Source organism: Heteronotia binoei, chromosome 8 (assembly GCF_032191835.1).
Source record: "Heteronotia binoei isolate CCM8104 ecotype False Entrance Well chromosome 8, APGP_CSIRO_Hbin_v1, whole genome shotgun sequence".
Lineage (NCBI taxonomy): Eukaryota > Metazoa > Chordata > Lepidosauria > Squamata > Gekkonidae > Heteronotia > Heteronotia binoei.
Window position 1 is genome coordinate 112865019 of NC_083230.1, and position 25317 is coordinate 112890335.

General features: G+C 46.9%; 1 protein-coding gene across 4 annotated transcripts in view; it reads left to right on the forward strand.

The window, feature by feature from the left end:
- Positions 1 to 25317, forward strand: part of SOX5 (SRY-box transcription factor 5) — an 871788-nt gene that overhangs the window by 781761 nt on the left and 64710 nt on the right. For all 4 annotated transcript variants that reach the window (XM_060245898.1, XM_060245895.1, XM_060245896.1 and 1 more), the window contains one exon: positions 3192 to 3364. In XM_060245898.1, coding sequence (XP_060101881.1) covers positions 3192 to 3364 — 173 coding nt within the window. The remainder of the gene's footprint in view (positions 1 to 3191; positions 3365 to 25317) is intronic.

Below are 25317 nucleotides of genomic sequence, written 5' to 3' on the forward strand. Positions count from 1 at the left end.
GTATCCAGGAGATTTAAGGAAGGGGGTGGGGCGAGGGGTGGAAGAGAGTGCAATTCCAGATTAATAGAGCCTGGCTTTCTATTGGCTCCGTGATGGGTAATTATCGTTCTGCAATCCGCTCTGGAGTGTTTGCTGCAAGAGAACGCTGGTTGCGACGCATATGGAACCATGCTAGATGATGTACACAGCCAGGGCTCTTTTTCTAGCAAGAGCTCCTCTGCATATTAGGCCGCGTCCCCCTGGTGTAGCCTCCTGGAGCTTACAGGAGACCCTGTACTAAGAGCCCTCTAAGCCAGGGGTGTCAAACATGTGGCCCGGGGGCCAAATCAGGCCCCCGGAGGGTTATTAGATCCCCAAGGGCTCCTATCAGGTCCCCAAGCAACTGGCTGTCATTTGCTTCCTTCTCCCTCTCTCTTGCTTCCTTCTGCATCACAGCTTGCTTTGCCAAGCCCTCTCAGTTGCACAGCAGAGCTACTGAGCCAAACCTTTCTTTCTTCTATTGGTCCCCTGGGGAAGGAAGGAAAGAGAGCATCTTTTTCCCAGTTCCCTGGATCGCACAGGAGAGATGCAAAGAAAGCACCTTTAAGACCAACGATTGCTAATGTTTTAAGCATGTTTTATTTTAATTTTTTTTTTAAAAAAAAATTTAATTGTATTTCTGTGCTTAAAGTTGCTGCTACCTGGCATTTTATAATGCACCCAGCTGGGCCCGACAATTTATGTCTCATTTATGTCAGATCCGGCCCTCATAACAAATGAGTTTGACATCCCTGCTCTTAGCTCTTGGAAGAGCCTTGTACGTGGCTAACCTATCCCTTGAGCTTATTATTTGAGTTGCAGAAGAAAATAAGGGTCCAAAGGCAAAGGACTGGGGGATGAAGAATGGGCTGCTCCAGAAAGAACAGCTTTGCTGACTGAGATGGAAAGATTTTCTAGTCCGTCGTTTTGTTTGTATTTATACTCTGCTCGACCCCTCCAAACAAGCATCCCACAGTAACCTCTGTCATTGGTTCCCAGCAGGGCTTAAATTCAGCAGGAGCTCACAGGAGCACAGCTCCCGAACGTCCAGCCAGGGTCTGCATGCAGTGGGGAGTTCTCTCCCCGCTGCACACAGATCATGGGGCATATGCAAATGAGATATGCTACTGAGCTCCTGCACCTTTTTTTCTACAAAACAACCCTTGTTCCTAGCATCAGTTATTCAGAAGTTTACTGGCCATGCGCACGGAGGTTCCGTTCAGCTGCTAGGGATTATCCCTTCTCCTAACTCTATCCTTGGTAGCTGCAGCCAGTCCGATTTCTTCCTCTTCCTCTTTAAGACCAGGGCTTTTTTCATAGCAGGAACGCCTTTGCATATTAGGCCAATCCTCCAAGAGCTTACAGGGCTTTTTTTTTTCTTCAGGGCCTACTGAAAGTTCTTGGAGGATTGGCTACATCTAAGGGGTGTGGCCAAATATGCAAAAGAGTTCCTTCTACAAAAAAAAAAAGCCCTGTTTAAGGCTGATTGTCATTACCACCTCTTGGGGCAGAGAGTTAAATTAAGCAGGGCTTCCATTTGCCTGTTTTGATTTCCCATCCTTTAGGTTGGTTATACTCCCAAGGGTCAGGCAGCACAGATATGGACCAAAACTTAGTTTAGGGAAATATTTGTGGGCCAAAGGTGTTCTGATGTGTCATTTCAAGGCATAAATCGAATGTAATCAGGCCAGCAGCCGGAACAATCAACTTGCAAACAGTGCCCTGCGTTCGAATCCCGGTCTGCTACGGACTTGGAAGGAAGCCACTCCACCCTGACCATCTGATTTCTATATATAACGTGGGAACACCAGTAGCTTATAACAAGAGACATGAAATAACTCATGTGTGATTGGGTGGTGGTGTTTTTTTCTTTTTCTTTTTTGCAAGCAATGCCTAACTTATTAGTATGATTTGACTGAGGGTGGGGGGGAAAGAGTATTTAACATCCTCGAACTTTAAATAGCCTCACAATAACTCTCAAGAAGCTAACATTTACTTTATTCTTTCCAAGGAGTGAACTTATTAAAACAGTGGATACAAAACGTAACAGAATAATTCATCCCTAGTAATAATCAACCCTGACCCGAGTAGCCCCATCTAGCCCGATCTTGTCAGACCCCAGAAGCCAAGCAAGGTCAGCCCTGGTTAGTATTTGGATGCAGGGCTGGATTAACAGTTAGGCCAAGTAGGAAGTGGCCTATGGGCCCCCACGCCTTTAGGGGCCCCGGGCCAGCTTCTCCACCTTGCTTCCCCCCTGCTTGCAGCCCTTTCAGCCTGCAACCTCAGCTGCCCTTTGCCCGACTCGCCTGGTGCGGCTGCTGCTGGCGTCGTTGCCAAGTTTGCCTCTCTCTGCCTCTCCCCTGCAGCTTTGTCAAAGGGGCTTTTGAGAAGGTGCCTGCGGGCGGCAGAGCGGGCGCTTCGACTCTGAGATAATTTGCGAGGGGCCCCCTGAGATTTTGACTGCCTCAGAGCCTCTGTAGGGTTTACCCGGCACTGTTTGGATGGGAGACTGTTGAGGAAGCGGGCCGTGGCTCAGTGGCAGAGCCTCTGCTTGGCATGCAGAAGGTCCCAGGTTTAATCCCCGGCATCTTCAGTTAAAAAGACCAGATGCTGATGATATATAGAGAGAAAAGAGAGACCTCCACCTGAGACCCTGGAGAGCCACTTCAGATCTGAGTAGCCAGTACTGACCTTGATGGACCAGTGATCTGATTCAATGTGAGACAGATTCATGTGAAGTCCAGGGTCTCTACCAGGGCTGTCCCTAGATTTTTTGGCACCCGAGGCAAGGCCAACTTCTGGTGCCCCTGCCCCCTGCACTGATAATGTCACCGAGTTCCATAGGGGGCACCCAATTTGGCACCCCAGGAAGGCCAACGCCCTAGGTAATGGCCTAGTTTGCCTAGTGTTAGGGCCACACTGGTCTCTACCCAGATGCAGGCAATGGCAAACCACTGTTCATCACTTGCCTTGAAAACTGCATCGAGGGTCACTGTAAGTCAGCTGCAACAGGGTGGCAAAAAAACAGAAGTAACCACTCAAACATGCGCTGCGGATGAGTTGGTGTTGCCTCCATTAGAGAGGAACCGCGCTGTCTGAATTGTTTGATGCTAATAGCTGGCAGTGTTCCCTGGTAATTGTGTTTCTGTTTGTGTCCCCTGCCCTCTTTCTAGATATCCTTTCCTCTATCACGTCGTCAGGTTACTTAAATGACCATGATGCTGTTACCAAGGCGATCCAGGAAGCCCGGCAGATGAAGGAGCAGCTACGGAGAGAACAACAGGTGCTCGACGGAAAGGTGGCCGTCGCAAACAACCTGGGTCTGAATAACTGCAGGACAGACAAGGTCAGTTCCCGGGATATTCCCATCTGGCGGTTACCTTTTGACAGTGTGGCTCCGTTGTGATTTTACCACTTGTTCTGTGGTAAAATCTCTGTTCTTAGCGGTGGAGGAGGTGCCTTTTAAAACTCATTCTTGTGTTCCTGTGCTTCCAAACATGTAATAATAGCCCTCCCTTCTCAGTGAGGAGACGTGGGAAGCTCGTATTGGAATGAGGAGAACAAGCATCCAGACACCTTGGAGAATATTGCACTTTCTTGGAACTCTTTAGCAGACCCAGATTACTACACAGTCCCCTACCTATAAGGGGACTCCATCCAGGCATTTTGGTCTGCAGGTTTCTCCTAAGTGTGTTGCAGACTGATTTTGCACTAGGCTTGTTCCAGTCTTGGAGCCTTTCCCCCCCTGGTGCTTCTGTCTGATTTTGCACAAGCTGCTGTGGGGCTGCAACTTGTGCCGCCTCTTTCCCACGGCAAACAAGGTCCTCTGAAAACCAGTTTCTGTTTGCTGTGGGAAAGAGGCAGGGCAGGTTGCAGCCCCACAGCAGCTTGTGCGAAATTGGACAGAAGCTCCAGGGGAAAAAGGGCTCTGAGACTGGAACAAGCCTAGTGTGAAATTGGACTTAGTGTGTTTCACACGTGAGACACAGCTGGGTCATCCTCTCGAGAACTGGCGTTGACCAATCCTGACTCTCTGAGAAGTATCTTTGCATGATGCACATGTTTGCAAATGCATCATGCTCACATCCCCGTGTTGCAGTTTTTGGCATACTGCGAAATCATCTTCACTGTGACACAATGTAATACTGTAGGTAAAAGGTCCCCAACCTGATACCCTAGACAATAATAGAGCCCACCAACACTTTCCCTGGTGTCCACCAAGGGTTTTTACAAAGTGGGTGGGACCAAGTGGGACTTGTGTCTTGCAGGGCTTCTGATTGGCCACTGGAGACCTGATTGACTGTGCATCTTTTTTTTTTTTAAGTTGCTTCAGCAATAGCTGCTACCACAGCATAAGGATTTGCACCTTATTTATTTATTTATAATAATATAATACTTTTTTATTTTTATTTTTTATTATACTTTTTATTTGCAAGAAATATGCAAGAAATTTTTAAACAATATGTTCAAATCAAACTTATGTATTGTACAGTCAAAGACCAGCATAGATAAAATATCTATGCAAAAAAACACAAGGGTAAAGGTATTAAATAAAAGTAACGCAGAATTAAAAATAGTAAAATAGGCAATAATAGAAGTAGACAGTAATGCAGTAGTATTTACGTAAACCCCAATAACGAAAGCGACTGATGGATTTTATAGGCTGTTGCACAAAATTTTATGATTCAGGCTGTAGTTTTTGGGATTTCCATCTTCTAGAGTAACCTAACATATTCCAAACTCGTTCTTCCCAAGTATTCTACTGATCAAAGGGATGATGGTCTTAGAATGAGCATCTTGATAAAAGGGACAACGTAGAAGAATGTGATGTTCATTTTAGAAAGGATTCTGTTAAAGAGAGCTTCCCCCTTAAATGTTGAAGAATTACTGTTAGAGTTATGCATAGCCTCACTCCAGACATTTGTGAGGGGATCCGCCTCCTGCAGCAGTCATTTTGTGCTTGGTTCCATCTCCCACGGCAGCCATTTTGTGGTTATGGCCACCACTTTCTTTCAGAATTCCAAATGTACATGACAGCTTGAAAACGCTGGGGGACACCTGCTCTAGATGAATTGGCCCTTCATCTTTTCCTATAGCTCAGAACATATAAGATGTTATATTTATCATGGGAGGCATCAGTAGTGCCCATGTTTCCCAGACAGCACCTGTCCAGGTACAGACTGGTCTTTTGGCCCACACAAAGTGTCTCTGGATGCTGAAAACGCCTTGAGCGGTAACAAGCCGAAGTGGATGAACCTGAGGAATTCTTCACCATGGGGCAACCAGAGCAGTGAAGAGGAAACTGAAAGGAAAGGTAAAAATAGTCAAAGCCCTTGGGGAAGCGTGGAGGCTATTTAAAACTACAATCCCAGAAGCTCAGATAAAATATATACCACAAGTTAGGAAAGCCACAAACAGGTACAAGAAAAGGCCTGCATGGTTAACAAACAAAGTAATGGAAGCTGTAAAAGGTAAGAAGGACTCCTTTAAGTGGTGGAAAGCTAGTCCAAGTGAGATTAATAAAGAGGAACAGAGGCTGTGGCAAATCAAATGCAAGATTGTGATCAGGTAGGCAAAAAGGGACTATGCGGAGCATATTGCAAAAAACATAAAGACCAACAATAAAAATTTCTTCAAATATATTAGAAGCAGGAAACCAGCCAGGGAGGCAGTGGGGCCCTTGGATGACCAAGGGGTAAAAGGATTACTGAAGGAGGATAGGGAAATGGCTGAGAAGCTGAATGCATTTTTTTCCTCCGTCTTCACTGTGGAAGATGAGAAGTGTTTGCCTGCTCCAGAACCACTAATTTTGGAAGGGTTGTTGAAAGACCTGAGTCAGATTGAGGTGACAAGAGAGGAGGTCCTACAACTGATAGACAAATTAAAAACTAATAAGTCACCAGGTCCAGATGGCATACATCCAAGAGTTCTGAAAAAACTCAAAGTTGAACTTGTGGATTTTCTGACAAAAATATGTAATCTTTCATTGATATCTGCCTCCGTTCCTGAGGACTGGAAGGTAGCAAATGTCACCCCCATCTTTAAAAAGGGTTATATATATAATTTTTTTGGCCACTGTGTGACACAGGGTGTTGGACTGGATGGGCCATTGGTGTGATCCAACATAGCTTCTCTTATGTTCTTATGCCTCGAAGCCAGCCCCGAGAAAGGCATGCTGGGGGCCCTCAGTTGCCAAGCTGCCCTGCTTGGGGGCCTTTGCCCTGCCACCATTCTCTAGCTGCAGGTGAGGGGCATTGAGATGTAAGGTGGTAGAAGGAACCCTGCCCCTCTCTCCCGAGTTCAGATCTGGGGCCCCACCCTTGAATTTTGCCTGGGACCCTAGAATCCCTAAGACCACCCCTGTTTAGGAAAGAGCTATCCATGAAGGAAGTGTCTTGTGGGTCTAAGACAGCCTTTTCCTGACAGCCTTTGTAATCCACTTTAGTAGCAGGTTGTTATTAGATTTCTTGTGTCAATTCAGACACAACCGTTTTAGCAACTGGCTGCTAACGGATTTTATTTACCTGTTCGTATAAAGCCACTTGTGTCCAGTTAGCAAAGTTTAATTGAGCAGTTTTTGAGGCAAACGTGTTTTCTTCTGTTATTATTTATTATTTATGTATTGGTGGGATTTATATCCTGCCCATCCCGCCAAGGCAGATTCAGGGTGGATAACAAGATAAAAACATACATGAATCCATTAAAATCCTAAAATCATCAGGCCTATAAGTCACAATTCCCATTAGTAAAGCACAAGATAGCTTTTATCTTTGAATCTGCTCCAAGCATGTTGATGATAGTTAATATCACAGATATCCCAAACAATGAGCAGTCAAAGGCAGGTCTGGCTGTTGTGTACAGCATACAGCAGTGAGGTAGATGGAATCAGATAGCCTAATCTCACTGGAAGGCCTGGCGGAAGAGCTTCATTTTACAGGCCCTGCAGAACTGCAATAGAGCTATAGCGCTAAACCAGTATAGTGCTTCAGTGTTATAGCGGCGCTACTGAGTTGACTTGACTTCGTTGACATACACTGAAATAGTCACTTAACGGCCAATTGTATCTGGGTATTACCGGGCTGCGTGGATGAGTGAACATCAAGATATTTTTCAATTTCATCTCATCCATCGATAGGTTATATCAATCTCATGTGCAAATAAGTCTTGTTTAATGCTGGGAACATTGGTGGAAACCGTTATTAAAGAGAGAACTAGTAGGCACATAGATGAACAAAAGTTATTGAGGAAGACTCAGCATGGGTTCTGTAACGGAAGATCTTGTCCCACTAAACTGTTAAGAGTTCTTTGAGGGAGTGAACAAGCATGTGGACAAAGGGGACCCAACAGATGTTGTTTACCTTGACTTCCAGAAAGCGTTTGCTAAAGTTCCTCATCAAAGGCTCCTAAGTAAGCTCAAGAGTCAAGGGGTAAAAGGACAGGTCCTCTTGTGGATCAAAACTAGCTAATTAATAGAAAACAGAGAGTGAGTATAAATGGGCAATGTTTGCAGTGGAGGGTGGTAAGCAGTGGGGTACTGCAGGGCTCAGTACTGGGTCCAATGCTTTTTAACTTGTTTATTAATGATTTGGAGTTGGGAGTAAGCAGTAACGTGGCTAAGTCTGTGGATGACGAATAATTGTTCAGGGTGGTGAGAATCAGAGAGGATTGTGAGGCACTCCAAAGAGATCTGTTGAGGGTGAGCGAGTGGGCATCAGCATGGTAAACGGCTATTTGTTGTTGTTCAGTCGCACAGTCGAGTCCAACTCTTTGCCACAGCGTATTGATAGAACTCTGTCTGGGGCAGAGATGCTCTGTATTCTTGGTGCTTGGAGGAGGGGCAACAGTGGGATGGCTTCTAGTGTCCTGGCCCCACTGATGGACCTCCTGATGGCACCTGGTTTTTTGACCACTGTGTGACACAGTGTGTTAGCCTGATCCGACAATGAGCACAAAGGTTTTTGCAGTGCCGAAGCTTTTGGTTGACTGAATGCTGTGAGCCCACCATTAATGATTTGCAAACACAGCAGAGCTACTCTGACAAGTCACAGTGACTCAGCAAAATGACACAGCACGGCAGTGACTCAGCAAATTGTCAGGGCAGGGCAAGCTGTTTTCAGGTTATTGGGAGACACAAAGTTAGGAAATTGGGTTACTGTTCAGGTGCCCTGGTGGCAGCTACAAGCGTAGCCAGCTCCAAGAGAAGATTGAATAAACATCTGGAACAGAGGTCCATCAGTGGCTATTACCCACAGCGTATTGATGGAACTCTCTGTCTGGGGCAGTGATGCTCTGTATTCTTGGTGCTTGCGCGGGGGGGGGGGGCAACAGTGGGTGGGCTTCTAGTATCCCGGCCCCACAGATGGACCTCCTGGTGGCAACTGGTTTTTCGGTCTTCCAGTACTTTCCTTGGCACCTGTCAAACTTTTTGGAAAGTGTGTGGGGCCATTGCGAGGCAGAGATTATTATAGGCTGTCCTAATTCAAATAGAAGGGTTTTCCACTAGAAGATTAGGAGGACTGGTAAGCTCCTGGGCTTTCCTTTGTTGGTGTGTGGTTCCATTTCCCCTCCAGAATTTTCTTCGTCCAAGGAAATGTGAGGAGGGTGGTACTCCATTCAGCTCCACCTCCTGTGGCAGCCATTTTGGGTTTGGCGCCACCTCCTTAGTAGCCATTTTGGGGTGGCACTCACCAGTGTTCCCTCTAAGCTGAGTTAGCATGAGCTAGCTCACAGATTTTTAGCCTCCAACTCACACATTTTTGTCTTAGCTCAGGAAAAATGGCCCCAGAGCACAATAATTTATGCAGTAGCTCACAACTTTAATGCCGCTAGCTCACATCCTTAATGCCAGTAGCTCACAGAGAAGAATTTTTGCTCAGAATCTCTGTGTTGTAAGCCGCTCTGAGCCCGCTTCGGTGGGGTAGGGCGGGATATAAATCAAATAAAATGAAATGAAATGAAAACAAGACTCTGCAGCTTAGAGGGAGCATTGGCGCTCACCACCCCGTCTCCAAATTCCAAAGGTGTCTGCAAGCCCAAAAAGCCCGGGGATCCCTGTGCTAAGTATTCTACCTTGTAAGCAAGTCAACATGGTTAACCTGTCCGCCAAGAACATTTTAGGTGACGGCCTCCATTCTGTGAAATAGATTTTCAGATAAAAGCAGGGTATCCCCGCCCACCACAATGGCTTTTCTTCCAGAGGCTAAGCAAAAGAGAACTATTTGGATAAGCCATTTCGTGATGCTGTGACCTGGATAGTCCAGGCTAGCTCTATCTTCATGGATCTTGGAAGCTAAGCCAAGTTGGCGCTGGCTAGTATTTGTATGGGAGACCTCCAAGGAATACCAGGGTCATGACGAGGAGGCAAGCAATGGCAAACCACCTCTGAACGTCTCTTGCCTTGAATACAAGGTTATCATAAGTCAGCTATGACTTGACAATTTCCACAACCAACACAGGGAACAGATCATGGTATGGATTTGTGGGTTGTTGATTTGGTACCGACGCGGTTCGATCGTCTTGTTTATCTTGCTTTTAATTAATGGTTGCGTGATTGTTATTTGTATTTGGGAAGCTTGTTTTCCAATGAGTTTCATAGCCCACTGCGAGTTCTTTAGAAGAAAGGCAAGAGCAAACTAATTCTAAATTAATAAATGGATGGATTTTAAATCTGGTTAGCTTTAACTGTGGACTAATTCACGTTAAGTGCTGATTGTTTATTTTGGGGCTAATGGACGGGCAGTTGTCCAACGCCAGCCGCTGAACTGCATTGTGGGGTAAGAATCCGAACCCAAGTCTAACGCAAATCCCAAGCTCACACAAAATGCTGCTGGTAACAGCAGCTGTGGGAAGCACTGATTTTTTAAAAAAATACAGAATTTATTTGCTATCTACATTATGGCTGCAAACTGCTGTCTTCTCAGAGAACAGCAGCGTTATCAGTGAGCGTGTCGCTTCCCAGGGTTTTCTTTTCTCTCTCCCTTTTGAGCCTCCCCATCGAATTTTCACACTCGTGGCTTCCTCTCCGTCTTGCTGAGCGTGAGAATAGAGTCTCTACTGCCTTTCTCTGCCATGTTGATAGCTCTGGAAATAGGGGTTGTTGGCTTGGCCGGGAGCCGTTCTTGAAAGAGCTTTGATAGGGATCCCTTTTGCATCCGTTGGGTTCCAACTTACCTGTGCATCTTTGGAACGACTGATTAAAATAATAGATTATTTCCGTACAACTTGAAAGCTCGTCAGACCATCTGTGCAAAAATGTTATGAGCCAAACAGTAATGTCCCCAAGGATTCCCATTTCCCGATTTATTCCAGCTTGGTGTAGTGGTTAAGTGCGCGGACTCTTATCTGGGAGAACCGGGTTTGATTCCCCCACTCCTCCGCTTGCACCTGCTGGAATGGCCTTGGGTCAGCCAGAGCTCTGGCAGAGGTTGCCCTTAAAAGAGCAGCTGCTGTGAGAGTCCTCTCAGCTCCACCCACCCCACAGGGTGTCTGTTGTGGGGGAGGGAGATAAAGGAGATTGTGAGCCGCTCTGAGACTCTTTGGAGTGGAGGGCGGGATATAAATCCAATATCTTCATCTACCTCACAGGGTGTCTGTTGTGGGGGGAGAAGATATAGGAGGTTGTAAGCCGCTCTGAGTCTCTGATTCGGAGAGAAGGGTGGGGTATAAATCTGCAGTCTTCTTCCTTGGTGGAATTTGAGCAACAGAGAGGGAAGACAGCAAAAACACACCAGTATGTGCACACTTCTTATTAGTCAGACCATCTAGCTCAGTATTGTCCACTCTGGCTGGCAGCAGCTTGCCGAGATTGTGGGCAAGAAAAAGAATATTTTGCAAAGTCTGTGCCTGAAGATCGTACCCGAGAATTTTTCCATGTCTCATTTTTCTGGCATCATGTTCCGTTGTGCTGAGATAATATTTTAAAAGCTTTGTGTTTCGATGTAACAGATCCATCTGCATATCTCTGCGGGTACATTCTGATTCCAGGGGGTGTAAACTGGGGGGGGGGGGAGCAAACAGGGCTCCAGCCCCTCAGGATTTCCCAGAGGGACCAGTGCCCCTCCAGGCTGGCAGACCTTCTGGGATTTCCCAGCAGGAGCAGTGCCTCCTCACACTGCCAGGTGGTGTAGTGACTATCTAGCATGTGAGTGGCGCAGTTGTTAGAGTGTCTCTTTAGCCGCAAAGCGAACTATGTGACTTTAAGCCAGTCACACACTCAGCCTATGTTGTAAGGCAGGGGTCCCCAACCCCCAGTCTGTGGATCAGTACCGGTCCGTGGCCTGTTAGCAACCAGGCTGTGAGTTGTATAATTATTTCATTATATATTACAATGTAGTAATAATGATAATAAGAGGAAGACAACATTGGATCTATATCCTGCCTTCCACTCCGAATCTCAGCGTCTCACCATCTCCTTTACCTTCCCCCACCCACTCCCCACAAAAACAGACACCCTGTGAGGTAGATGAAGATATTGGATATATATCCCGCCCTCCACTCCGAAGAGTCTCAGAGCAGCTCACAATCTCCTTTACCTCCCCCCCCCCCACAACAGACACCCTGTGAGGTAGATGAAGATATGGATTTATATCCCGCCCTCCACTTCGAAGAGTCTCAGAGCTGCTCACAATCTTTTTTACCTTCCCCCCCGCCACAACAAACACCCTGTGAGGTGGGTGGGGCTGAAAGGACACCTTCTATCCATGACTGAAGAGACGTGAGGGCCCAGGCAGTATAATAAGAAGAAAAAGATATTGGATTTATATCCCGCCCTCCACTCCGAAGAGTCTCAGAGAGGCTCACCATCTCCTTTACCTTCCTCCCCCACAACAGACACCCTGTGAGGTGGGTGGGGCTGAGAGAGCTCTCCTTATAAGCTGCCCATTCAAGGACCACCTCTGCCAGAGCTATGGGTGACCCAAGGCCATTCCAGCAGGTACAAGTGGAGGAGTGGGGAATCAAACCCGGCTCTCCCAGATAAGAGTCCACACACTTAACCACCACACCAAACGAATAGAAATAAAGTGCGCAATTGTATCATCCAGAAACCATCCTCCGGCATCGGTCCATGGGAAAAATTGTCTTCCACAAAACCGGTCCCTGGTGCCAAAAAAGTTGGGGATCACTGTTGTAAGGTAAAAAGTGGGTTCGATGCCTGAGGAGATTTGGTAGCGGTGAATCAAAGCTCTTCATTATGATTACAGCATGTCAACTGTTAAACTCAGACTACTGTACTGGACCAACAGAGCCAGCTTTATGCACACCAAAGTCCCCATGCTAGATTGTCATTGAATCATTTGAACCAGGAAGGGGGGCTGGTGATTGGACCCGGGAAGCAGAGATTTGGATCCCACTTCCCATTGTTCCCAGGTCCCCAAGCTCAGTCCTAAAGGCTCCAGTGAGTCAGGCAGGAACTAACCACACACATGAAACATCGAGTCCACATACACAAAGGTTAAAAGAAAAGAAAAGAAAAGGTAAAGGTAGTCCCCTGTGCGAGCACCAGTCATTTCTGAATCTGAGGTGATGTCGCATCATGACTTTTTTTACGGGGTGGTTTGCCGTTGCCTTCCCCAGTCGTCTACACTTCCCTCCCAGCAAGCTGGGAACTCATTTTACCGACCTCGGAAGGATGGAAGGCTGAGTCAACCTCGAGCCGACTACCTGAAAACCCAGCTTCTGCCGAGGATCGAACTCAGGTCGTGAACAGACCTTAGGACTGCAGTACTGCAGCTTTAACATTCTGCACCACGAGGCTCCCCCACATACACAGCACATACATGAATGAGATAGTTGCTCAAATTGTCTCACTGGCAGAATTTATGACATCTTTCCTCTCTTCTTGTGGAAGCCTTTCTTTGAGGTTCAGAATATTACAAGTGAAAAAAAATCATATTTTTAACCCACATGATTAATTGTTAATGGCTTACGGGCAATTGAAATAATTTCATATTGAAATAATGTTGATAACTAAGGGTGCCCCCTCCCCTGTTTCCCCAAAGGGAATTCAGAAGTCTACGCTTCTGCCTGGCTCATTTTCTGTGTAGGGCCTCCTTCAGCTCTAGAAGCCATAGATTATTCATTGGTTTAAAACTGTAGACAGAGGCCCAACAGTAAACCAGGGAAGGTGGGTCATGACTCAGTGGTAGAGCATCGGTTTTGTATGCAGGAGGTCACAGGATCAGCCTCCAGCATCTCTAGTTTAAAGGAACTCAGAAAGAAGGGCTGAAACAGATCTGGGCTGGAAAGCTCAAGAGGAAGAAGAAGAATTGGATTTGTATCCTGCCCTCTACTCCAAATCTCAGAGTCTCAGAGCGACTCACAATCTCCTTTATCTTCCTCCCCCCACAACAGACACCCTGTGAGGTAGATGAAGATATTGGATTTATATCCCGCCCTCCACTCTGAGGAGTCTCAGAGCAGCTCACAATCTCCTTTCCCTTCCTCTCCACAACAGACACCCTGTGAGATGGGTGGGGCTGAGAGGGCTCTCACAGCAGCTGCCCTTTCAAGGACAAGAACTGCCCAGGGCCAGTTCACGTGGAGCGCCAGATTGGCAGAGGTCAAGACATTGGAGGGGGAAGCAGGCAACATAGCTCTTCACATCCTACATCAGGGCCAGCAGTGCTCCCTCTAAGTTTGTGAGCAAAAGTTCTACTTCGTGAGCTACTGGCATTTAAAGTTGTGCGCTACTGCATAAATGAGTTTGCTCGGGGGCCATTTTTCCTGAGCTAAGGCAAAAGCCGCCCTGAGCCACTTGGTGGGAAGGGCGGGATATAAATTACAAATAAATAAATAAATTACAAATAAATAAAATGGTGTGAGCCAAAGGCTAAAAAAAGCTGCGAGCTAGCTCACACTAACTCGACTTAGAGGGAATGCTGGACCCAAAGTAGGCTGCAAATCCTCTCTTCAGTCCCTCCAACTTGGTGCAAGCAGGGTCAGCAGATAAATCCCCCCCCCACAAATACACATGTGAATATTTATTCTGCTGACAAACTGCTGGAAGACAGGTTGCAGAAGGGGGGGGGCGGGGCTGTGGACCAGCCAAGGTGGAGGTGTTCCCACAATTGCACCACATTGCCATCACTTAGTTGTGTTCTTCCGAGTGCTTGTAGGGGAGGGGAGAGAGTTCAGCAGCAGAATGCATAAGGAAGAACCCCAGTTATGTCCCTTGCTAAGGATTGTAGGTATCGGGACAGGGCTGTTACGAGCAGGGGTGGAATTCTAGCAGGAGAAGAAGAAGAAGAAGAAGATATTGGATTTATATCCTGCCCTCCACTCCGAAGAGTCTCAGAGCGGCTCACAATCTCCATTACCTTCCTCCCCCACAACAAACACCCTGTGAGGTGGGTGGGGCTGAGAGGGCTCTCACAGCAGCTGCCCTTTCAAGGACAACCTCTGCCAGAGCTATGGCTGACCCAAGGCTATTCCAGCAGGTGCAAGTGGAGGAGTGGGGAATCAAACCAGGTTCTCCCAGATAAGAGTCCGCACACTTAACCACTACACCAAACTGCATATTAGGCGACACACCCCTGATGTAGCCAATCCTCCAGGAGCTTACAAAAAGGAGCCTTGTAAGCTCTTGAAAGATCGGCTACATCAGGGGTGTGTGGCCTAATATGCAAAGGAGCTCCTGCTAGAATTCCACCCTTGGTTACGAGAAATTCTCCTGATTCCTCGATAGCCAGTTTCTCCTTGAAATCCAACAGTGGGTTTCTTTTCCTCTTGTTAGGAATGTGGAGTCTGTTTCTAATCAGTTCTGTTTTGATCACAAGGGAGATTCAAATAGAAGAGGGGCAGGAAGGGAGTTTCTGCAAAAATTTCAGAATTTCCTTCTGTAGATGCTCAGAGGCAAGCAGCGACTCCCCAGACGTTCCCACCCTCCTGTTAGGGAACTGTTCTTTGGTGTTTAACATAAAATCAGCTGCAAGGACTGAAGCTGGAAAAGGTCGCATAGATTTTTCTACTCAGAGAAATTCATGTTTGTGTGTTAAAAAGAGAGTATAAGAGGAATCGATGGCTCTATCTTAAAAAGTGAATTTTGGGGAAAGAATTGCCTTTCCCCAAAACAGCACTCCTAGGAAAGCCCTATACCTGAGACCTTGGAGAGCTAAAAGGTAAAGGGAGTCCCCCGTGCAAGCACTGAGCTGTTATCAACCCATGAGGTGGTGTCACATCATGGTGTTTTCTTGGCAGACTTTTTGTGGGGTGTTTTGCCTTCCCTCGCTAAGCTACTGCCTGTCAAATTCTATATTACATTTTTTATCCCACTTTTCCTTCAAGGATCCCCAGACAACCTACATGGTTACCTGACCGTACTCCCAGTTTAGCCTTGCAACAACCCTGCGAGGTTGGTTAGTCTGGGAAACGCCGACTTAACCTCAGGTCAACGGTGACTGCCACGAGCGAAGAGCCTTCTCTGTTCGCTAAACATGGGGCAGCTGCTGGAGTTGCAGGCTTGCGTTGGGTGGTGATGTCACGGCATTCTTCATTTCCGTACTCCGTTTCATTGGCTGCTGAGGGTGGGAGGGGCCAAGGAAATGCAGGATGCTGTGATGTCATAACACGAGGAAAGCTCAACGAGGTAACACAGCAGACGTGCTGGTGTCATTGATGACAGCAGCCCATGGATTTACTGTAGCATCTTGTTTGGCCCGAGATAATCCATAATCTCCACCCTCAAACACATCCGGGATTTGGAGAAAAGTTTTCTGTATCAGACCAAGCCTTGGTATCAGTCGTTGTTTGAGTTGACAGGTCCTCTTTGCTCCATGGGGTGGGGTGGGAGGGATCTCTCTGGGAGTGTAGAGGAGCAGAGTGACATTGCCACGTGTAATGTCCCTGCTGTGATGACATCATGCAGTAGTGACATCATTCCAGGGGATGACACTCTGGTATTTTGGGCAGGATTGGCATGCAGTGTCGCCAGTGTGATTATCTCATGCTTGGGATGTTGCACCAGATGGGGAAGGGGCTTCTCCGGCCAGCAGCGGATTGAAGCCTGCCAAATCAGGGGATCCCCCCCCCCATTCCCACCTGGGGGCTGGCAACCCTACTTGTTGTTAAAAATATATATGCATTGTGACCCATTGGGGGGCTCAGTTTCATGGAAGGGGACACTGTTCCCCATTATTGCTTCCTCCTGCTACACTCCAAATGAATGCAACAGTAGTATGTGCGAAAAGGATCTAGGGGTCTTAGTGGATCATACGCTGAACATGAGTCAACAGTGTGATGCGGTGGCTAAAAAGGCAAATGCAGTTTTGGGCTGTATCAACAGAAGTATAGTGTCCAGATCATGTGAAATGTTGGTATCGCTTTACTCTGCTCTGGTAAGACCTCACCTGGGGTATTGTGTTCAGTTTTGAGTGCCACATTTCAAGAAGGATATAGACAAGCTGGAAAGGGTCCAGAGGAGAGCGACAAAGATGGTGAGGGGTCTGGAGACCAAGCCCTATGAGGAAAGGTTGAAGGAACTGGGGATGTTTCGCCTGGAGAGGAGGTGGCTGAGAGGTGATAGGATCACCATCTTCAAGTACTTGAAGGGCTATCATCTAGAGGATGGTGTGGAATTGTTTTCTGTGGCCCCAGAAGGTAGGATCAGAACCAATAGATTGAAATTACATCAAAAGAGTTTCCAGCTCAACATTAGGAAGAACTTCCTGACCGTTTGAGCAATTTCTCAGTGGAACAGGCTTCCTCGGGAGGTGGTGGGCTCTCCTTCCTTGGAGGTTTTTAAACAGAGGCTAGATGGCCATCTGACAACAATGAAGATCCTGTGAATTTAGGGGGGAGATGTTTGTGAGTTTCCTGCATTGCGCAGGGGGTTGGACTAGATGACCCTAGAGGTCCCTTCCAACTGTATGATTCTGTGATTCTAAGATCACTTCCCCCACTCAGTCAAGGCAACCCACGGCTGAAAGATATCTTATGAATGACCCCCAAGCATAAAATATGGGGAAATTGCCATAATTTCCAACATTTTCCAGAGAGGACTGTGAAGCAAAAGAAATGTACTCAGCGTAATAGGGACTATCACTACACACGAATCTGTTTTAGAAGAAAAAGGGCAGGTTGGAGGGAGCTTTTTTGAGGGGGGAGCAAGAACGGGAAGTAGGGGAGGAAGGAAAGAGTGAACGTTGATGGCGATGCCGATTGAAGAAGCCCAGAAAGGAGAAGAGAGGGAGAGGGGGTTGGTACCACACGGGAAGAGAGTGGAATGTCAGGTACAAGACGGAGTGATCACAAGCAACAAAGGAATTTATATTCAAATATTTAAGCATTCTTGAAAGGATGCTCGGAGCAGAAATTCCTTTTTCTGTGCTCCCCATGTAGAAATGACTTTAACACTCAGCCAGATGCTAATGCAAAGTGACTCGAGCTATTCCTTGCAAGCATAGCTAAATTGCTGTTATTTGTTAAGCGCATTGAATTCAGCTGTGGATACAGCAGTTGGTTGCATTCAGAAAGCATCTGTACCTTTCTCTCTCCTTCCCTCCCCACGCTGGGGGTTTGTTTTTTTTTAATCCTCCAAAGCAGAGACAAGTCTACCTATCTCCCTCTCTCTCTCTCTCTCCTGCCCCCCCCCCCAACCTCCCCTGTGCTAGCTGGGAATTGTCAAGTGACAACCGACCAAATCCTTTCGGACAGGAACCCTTCATCCCGCCTCGGATAGACTTGCAAAGCGGGAGCCTTGCGGTCGGGATCAGGGAGCCCATTAAAAGCACTTTGATGGTATGGAAATTCATCTTCATGAAGCAGGGCAGGCCCCAAAGCAGCCTGCTGGTTGAGCTGTGGTTACAGATCAGTCATCCTCTTCGGAGGGCAGTAATTGCGCTGACGGCTCGCGCGGCAAAGGGAAGTACATAAAATAATCCAGGGCCCTCCGCCGTGGCACTGCGAGTTAATCTTCTTTAATACAGATCAGCTGTTGTTCTAACACATGACTTTGCGCCGGGGCCTCGGCGACCGGAGCGCCGCCGCAGCCGTTTTGATTAAGTAACGGGAGCGCTCCGGCCCCGTCATCTGGGTTCACTTTAAGGCGGCCCGCTTTTTTCGACTGTCAACCTTCATCTCCTTCCTTGTCTCCCCTTGCTCGTTTTGTTCCTTCATCTTGGGGTGGAGGGGGAAAGGAAAAAGGGAGCGGGAGGGAGAGATTTCCTTTCAGGGTTAGGAGCAGAGCTTGTCGTGTACAGACTTGCCACTGAATTCCCTCCCACAAGGTGCCCCCCCCCCCAACTGGCTGCTTTGGGTGAAAGCATCTGAGGAATGCGGAGGTCAAGCAAACACAGATGCAATAGCGGGTTTTGTTTGGGACAAGGGGTAGATGTCCCATGTTGCGACCCTCAGAAACGCACAGATGTAGGTGGATGAACGGCTGCTGGCACCTTCCTCTCTCTGGAGCCTGCTGGACAGTTATAGGTTTGCCAACCTCCAGGTGCAGCCTGTAGATTTCCTGGAATTACAGTTGATCTCCAGCAGGGGTCGTTTCGCAGAAAAAAAGTGGTGCCGGAGCTCATTAGCCCAACTCATTTGCGTAACTCATCTGTATATGGCACACCCCCTTGACATCACCGGAAGGTGCACTAAATTGCATCAGCTCAGCATCTGCCTTTGAAATGCTTCTTGAACTATAATTGTCATCACAAAGCCTTACTGCCATCATACTTTTTCAATGACTTTCTGCTATGTGGCCACAGTGGCAGGATGAAGATTTCCATCTGTCTTGCTTTATATGTTGAGGTTCTTTTCTAATTTTTGGCGGGGGGGGAAACATTAGAAAGTTTGTCAGATCTTCTGAGTACAGCAGAATTCTCACAAGGGCTTCAAGCAGGGGGGAAACTGGGGAGGAGGGACTGGCCTGGGTCCCCTCAAGGTGTGGGGGCCCATAGGCCAGTACCTAGTTTGCCTAATTGTTAATCTAGCCCTGGGCTGCCAAGAGCCACACAACACCTGTGAAAGAGCCACATGTGGCTCCCAAGCCACAGTTCGGCCATCCCTGTTCTAGGGGGGGGGGGCACGCCTTCCCTTCAAATGCAAATGTCTTCCATCATCTCTGGCTGGGGCACAATGGTGTTGAAAGGTAGTGTGTGCTCTCCATTGACCTCTTGCACTGGGGAAGGGTGGTAGCATCTTCTCTCCTAACCGGGAGGCAGGCTGGAACCGCTGGCTTCCAGTTAGGGTGGAAGCATTTCTGACTTGAGCCCAGGATCCACTGATTTCTGGTCTCAGGGCCGTTCCAGAAATATGTCCTTGTGACGGGGTGGGATCCACAAGGACTTGTGGGGGCAGGGAGTGGAATCTCATCTGTATATGTGAAGTGTTAATTTCCATTTCAATATATATGAGGAAGCAGGGCTTTTTTTTGTAGCAGGAACTCCTTTGAGAGCCAGTTTGGTGTAGTGGTTATCTGGGAGAACCGGGTTTGATTCCCCACTCCTCCACTTGCAGCTGCTGGAACGGCCTTGGGTCAGCCATAGCTCTGGCAGAGCTTGTCCTTGATAGGGTAGCTTCTGGGAGTGCTCTCTCAGCTCCACCTTCCTCACAGAGTGTCTGTTGGGGGGTGGGGAGTAAAGGAGATTGTAAGCTGCTCGGAGACTCTGAGATTCAGAGTATGGGGCAGGATATAAATCCAATAACTTCTTCTTCTTTGCATATTAGGCCACACACCCCTGATGTAGCCAATCCTCCTGGAGCTTACAGTAGGCCCTGTAAGAAGAGCCCTGGAAGCTCTTGAAGGATTGGCTACATCAGAGGGGTGTGGCCTAATCTGCAAAGGTGCTCCTGCTAAAAAAAAAAAAAAAAGCCCTGTGAGGAAGAGTGTGTGAACATGAAAGCTCACACCTTGACTAGAACTTGTTTGGCCTTAAAGGTGCCACCGGGCTAAAACTTTGTTCCCCAAGCTCTGTTGGCCAGGCCTACTTGGGGCAGGAGTCGAGAGAATCTTTCCATTTTATATGCACCCATGCAAACACATCATAAACGCAGCTCAGCTTGAAATCTGTTTCAATTGAAGAGGCAATGAAGATATATTTTTAAAATGTCTTTACTTTTCTTGGAAGAGTTTCAGCCCGAGAGAGAAACATATGCGTGGTGTGTGTTTTTCTGGTTTCCTGGGAACCTGGGGACACAGCCGTATTTATAATTGTCACCTCCGTTTAATATAACTCGATACTGCTGTATCTCAACAACAATAACTTTTATTTTTATTTTAGGAAAAAAAAGGGTAAAGTCTCGCTTCCATAGTGCAGCTTGTCATCCAGAGAGAAAAATCTTGGGCACCATTAGAAATACATAACCTTGCCCTTTAGTTGAGAATCACCTATTCAAAAGTTAGTATATAGTCAAGGCTGCATGTACGCGGTGTTTTAAAAAGGAAAAAAAATCAGGTCTATACAAATGTGCATATATTTCCTTCATTTGCATGACTTATTTCATATCATCTAGTAAAGAGGAAATGAACCACGCCATCTTGGGTTAGCACAGCTTATTGATCATTAGAAAGCCTACAGAGCATCTCTACTTCCATCTTTTTGTGTAGAAAAAGTCCAGCAGGTCTGGGGCAGTGATGCTTTGTATTCTTGGTGCTTGGCGGGGTGGGGGGGGGGACACAGTGGGAGGGCTTCTAGCCCCACTGATGGACCTCCTGATGGCACTTGGATTTTTATGGCCACTGTGTGATACAGTGTTGGACTGGATGGGCCAGTGGCCTGATCCAACATGGCTTCTCTTATGTTCTTATTTTATTAGATTTGTGTCCCGCCCTCCCCACCAAAGCAGGCTCAGGGCACCTCACAGGCTCAGTGGCAATTTAAAACATTATAAGAACAATAAAACATTAAAACATAATAGGTGCTATGTAGCATCAGTATATCAGAGTAATAGAAGAAGAAGAAGAAGAAGATATTGGATTTATATCCCGCCCTCCACTCCGAAGAGTCTCAGAGCGGCTCACAATCTCCTTTACCTTCCTCCCCCACAACAGACACCCTGTGAGGTGGGTGGGGCTGGAGAGGGCTCTCACAGCAGCTGCCCTTTCAAGGACAACCTCTGCCAGAGCTATGGCAGACCCAAGGCCATACTAGCAGGTGCAAGTGGAGGAGTGGGGAATCAAACTCTGTTCTCCCAGATAAGAGTCCGCACACTTAACCACTACACCAAACTGGCTCTCCCAGTAAGCATATGGAGCAGAGGTGCATCAGTGGCTATTAGCCACAGCGTATTATCTGGGGCAGTGATGCTCTATATTCTTGGTGCTTGGGAGGGGGCACAGTGGGAGGGCTTCTAGCCCCACTGGTGGACCTTCTGATGGAACTTGGGGGTTTTGGCCACTTTGTGACACAGAGTGTTGGACTGAATGGGTCAATGGCCTGATCCAACATGGTTTCTCTTATGTTCTTATTTGCATATTAGGACACGCCCCCTGACATCACCATTGTTTCACACTGCTTTTTTGTAGAAAAGGCCCAGCAGGAACTCACGCATATTAGGCCACGCCCCCTGATGCCAAACCAGCGTTCCTGCTCCAAAAAAGCCCCGATTCAATGACTTCAGGGTTCTTATTCAAGTTGTATGCTCATAAGGACTAGAAACTGGTCTTCTTCCAAATGCTTTGATTCTCAGGCTATTGAATTCTTTGGCTAGTGTCGAATATTGTGGCTTCCTTTGGGGAAGTGCGATTCCAATGGGACTCGAGATGTCAGCCTCCCGGTGGGACCTGGGGATCCCCTGGGATTACAGCTCATCTCCAGATAACAGAAATCAGTTACCCTGGAGAATATGGATGCTTTGGAAGGCGGCCTCTATAGCATTGAACCCCACTGATGTCCCTGCAAGGCTTTTTTTGGAGCAGGAACTCCTTTGCATATTAGACCACACACCTCTGATGGAGCTAGTCTTCCGGGAGCTTACAGTAGGTTCTGCACTAAGAGCCCTGTAAGTTCTTCTTGCTGGACTGTTTCGGCTCCCTTTAACGCAGCCCAGCCTCGAAATGACAGTGACCGATGTTGACTTAATGTGGATGTTTAATAATGGCAAACAAAAAAAAGCACGTCAGTTCCAGCGCTAGTTACAAATGGCAGGGAGTGTATCGGGTGGCAGCCCTGTGATAATTTTACATCTATCATCCTCTTCTGATGCCTCTCCGGCTGTCTGATGGATGGGGAAGGGGATTGTTAACTCTCTAGATGCCCCAGCGGTGTCTTGACAAAAGAGGCATTTTAGCCTGAGGAAAGTGAGTAAAGGGGGGATACTAAAATTGCTGGATGTAGAAGCAGTGAGCAGTGACTCACAAAAGCTTGTATCCTGTCACAAATTTTGTTAGTCTTTAAGGTGCTGCTGGACTCTTGCTCTTTTCTACTGGATGTATACCATTCTCTCCAGAGCCAGTTTGGTGTAGAGGTGAAGTGCGCAGACTCTTATCTGGGAGAACTGGGTTTGATTCCCCCCTCCTCCACTTGCAGTTGCTGGAATGGCCTTGGGTTAGCCATAGCTCTCACAGAGCTGTCCTCGAAAGGACACCTTCTGTCAGAGCTCTCTCAGCCACACCTGCCTCACAGGGTGTCTGTTGTGAGGGAAGGAGATAAAGGAGATTGTAAGCCTCTCTGAGTTCAGAGAAAAGGGCGGGATATAAATCTGCAGTCTTCTTCTTCTTTAAAAGGGATTTTTTTTCTCATGAGGGATTGCCCCCCCCCCCATCTTGGTCATGCCATTGTGCATGATTAGTGGAATAAATTTATTATTCTATATTTATCAATTGTCACAGTCATATACTTGACTGGTAGATGTCGTTCCTTATTTGAGATCTAGCCAAGTTCCTGGAAATTGTAGAGGTATCTTCGCAGGATTCTTGCTCTTCCAGACAACACTGTCTTCTGAAGCTAAGCTGGTGTTATTTGTTCAGTGTCCAAAATGTCCAGGTATTTCTTGAGACTTCTATGCACAGCTCCAAGGACTCCCATGACAACTGGCATGATGGTAACCATCTTCTCCCAGAGGCGCTCTAACTCTATGCATAGGTCTTGGTATTTTGTGGTCTTCTCCTGGGATTGCAGTGTCAGTGTTCCAAACGCTATTTCTCTTTTTTCCCCTACAATTGTGAAATCAGAGGCATTATGCTCCAGGTGCTTCTCTGTTTGTAATTAGAAGTTCCAAAGAAACTTTGCTTCATCATTCTTCATGATCTTGTCTAGTTTGTGCTTCCATGAATTTCTGGCTGATGGTAAACCATAGGAATATAAGAGAAGCCATGTTGGATCAGGCCAGTGGCACATCCGATCCAACACTCTGTGTCACACAGTGGTCAAAAAAGCCAAGTGCCATCAAGAGGTCCACCAGTGGGGCTAGAAGCCCTTCCACTGTGCCCCCCAAGCACAAGAATGCAGAGCATCACTGCCCCAGACAGAGAGTTCCAACAATAAGCTTCCAACAATAACTATACTTCTTGCAAAGATTCTAGTGCAAAATAGCTGTGTCGTTTATAGTCAGTTTGAGCAATTTTATTGCAGGCCCTGACCATATGTTCAGCTGTTTCATCCATTTTCTTGCAAAGTCAACATTTGCTGTCATCACAAGACTTCTGAATCTTGACTTTCATACTGTTTTCTTTTGAGTGCCAACTCTTGTGCAGCTAGAATAAGTCCTTCCATTTCTTTCTTTTAAGTCACAACTTTTAAAGTGATATGATCACCATCTTCAAATACTAGAAGGGCTGCCATATAGAGGATGGTGCAGAGTTGTTTTCTGATGCCCCAGAAGGTCGGATCAGAACCAGTGTGTTGGCAAAACAAAAGAGCTTTTGGCTAAACATTAAGAACGTCCTGACAGAGCGGTTCCTCAGTGGAACAGGAGGTGGTGGGCTCTCCTTCCTCGGAGGTTTTTCAACAGAGGCTAGGGGGCCATCTGACAGCAATGCTGCTCCTGTGAACTTAGGGGGAGGTATTTGTGAGTTCCCTGCATCGTGCAGCGGGTTGGACTAGATGACCCTGGACGACCCTTCCACCTCTATTATTCTAAGTGCCCATTTTGGAACCACTTCCAATATTTTCATTGTCAATTTTATTTTCTCTGTCTTTCAAATATTGCCCACGCAAGTGCTTTTTCTTCCAGTTGTCAAAAGTGAGTTTTGATTTCTATATTTTTGTAATCCTCTTTGGTCTCTGTAACCTTAAATAAGTCTGCCTTGTACACTTCAACTGGGCAGGCGTTTTGTTGTAGCAGGACCTCCTTGGCATACGAGGCCACACAGCCCTGATGTAGCCGATCCTCCAAGAGTTTACAGTAGACCCTGTGAGAAGAGCCCTGTAAGCTCTTGGAGGATTGACTGCATCATGGAGGTGCGGCCTGATATGCAAAGAAGTTCCTGCTACAAAAAAAGCCCTGACTGGAAGCTTCTCTTTGCTTTTCTTAGTGTAGTCATTCAGTGCTTGTTTTTCTTCATCATCTGCTTGCTTAACTTTCAGGGGACCTCTTACACCTAATTGTCTTGGTAAGTAAAGACAATCAACACCACTTCTAGGGTGTGGTGAGCGATGCATTGTCATAACCTTGTAAGTTTTGCAAGCTATGTTATTATTGTCATTATTACTGTTAACATCATCAGTGTGCATAGTTCTTTACAGTACAGAACAGAGTTTTCTGTCCCAAGGAGATTCTAAAATTTGACACAGGGAGAAGAGGAGAGAGAAGGGAGAGATTTTAAAATGCAGAATACGCTAATCCATATAAGTGTAGACTTCTAAATAAGCCTTGAACTTTGCTTCCAAAGTCAGTGACCATATAAAGAAGTGTAGAACACCTCTTGAGGGTTTTCCCAATCATTTTACCCCCCCAAAAAATCCCTCAAATGTTTGACTTCAGCAGGAACCGCAACGTTTCCCTTAAAATGTCACCCTTGGCAAAATTGGACTTGTTCACTCCCAGAGGTTTTATTTTGGTTGAGAATCCTCCTCAGCCATCCCAGTTTGGTGTAGTGGTGAAGTGTGCGGACTCTTTTTTGGGAGAACCGGATTTGATTCACCACTCCTCCACTTCCACCTGCTGGAATGGCCTTGGGTCAGCCATAGCTCTGGCAGAGGTTGTCCTTGAAAGGGCAGCTGCTGTGAGAGCCCTCTCAGCCCCATCTACCTCACAAGGTGTCTGTTGCAGGGGAGAAAGATAAAGGACATCATGAGCCGCTCTGTGATTGGGAGTGGAAGGTGGGATATAAATACAATATCTTCTTCTTCCAGTTAATGGCCAAACAGGCCACAGGAGCCAAATTCAGGGGAAAGGGTGGAAGATTATAATCTATTTTGCATTTAA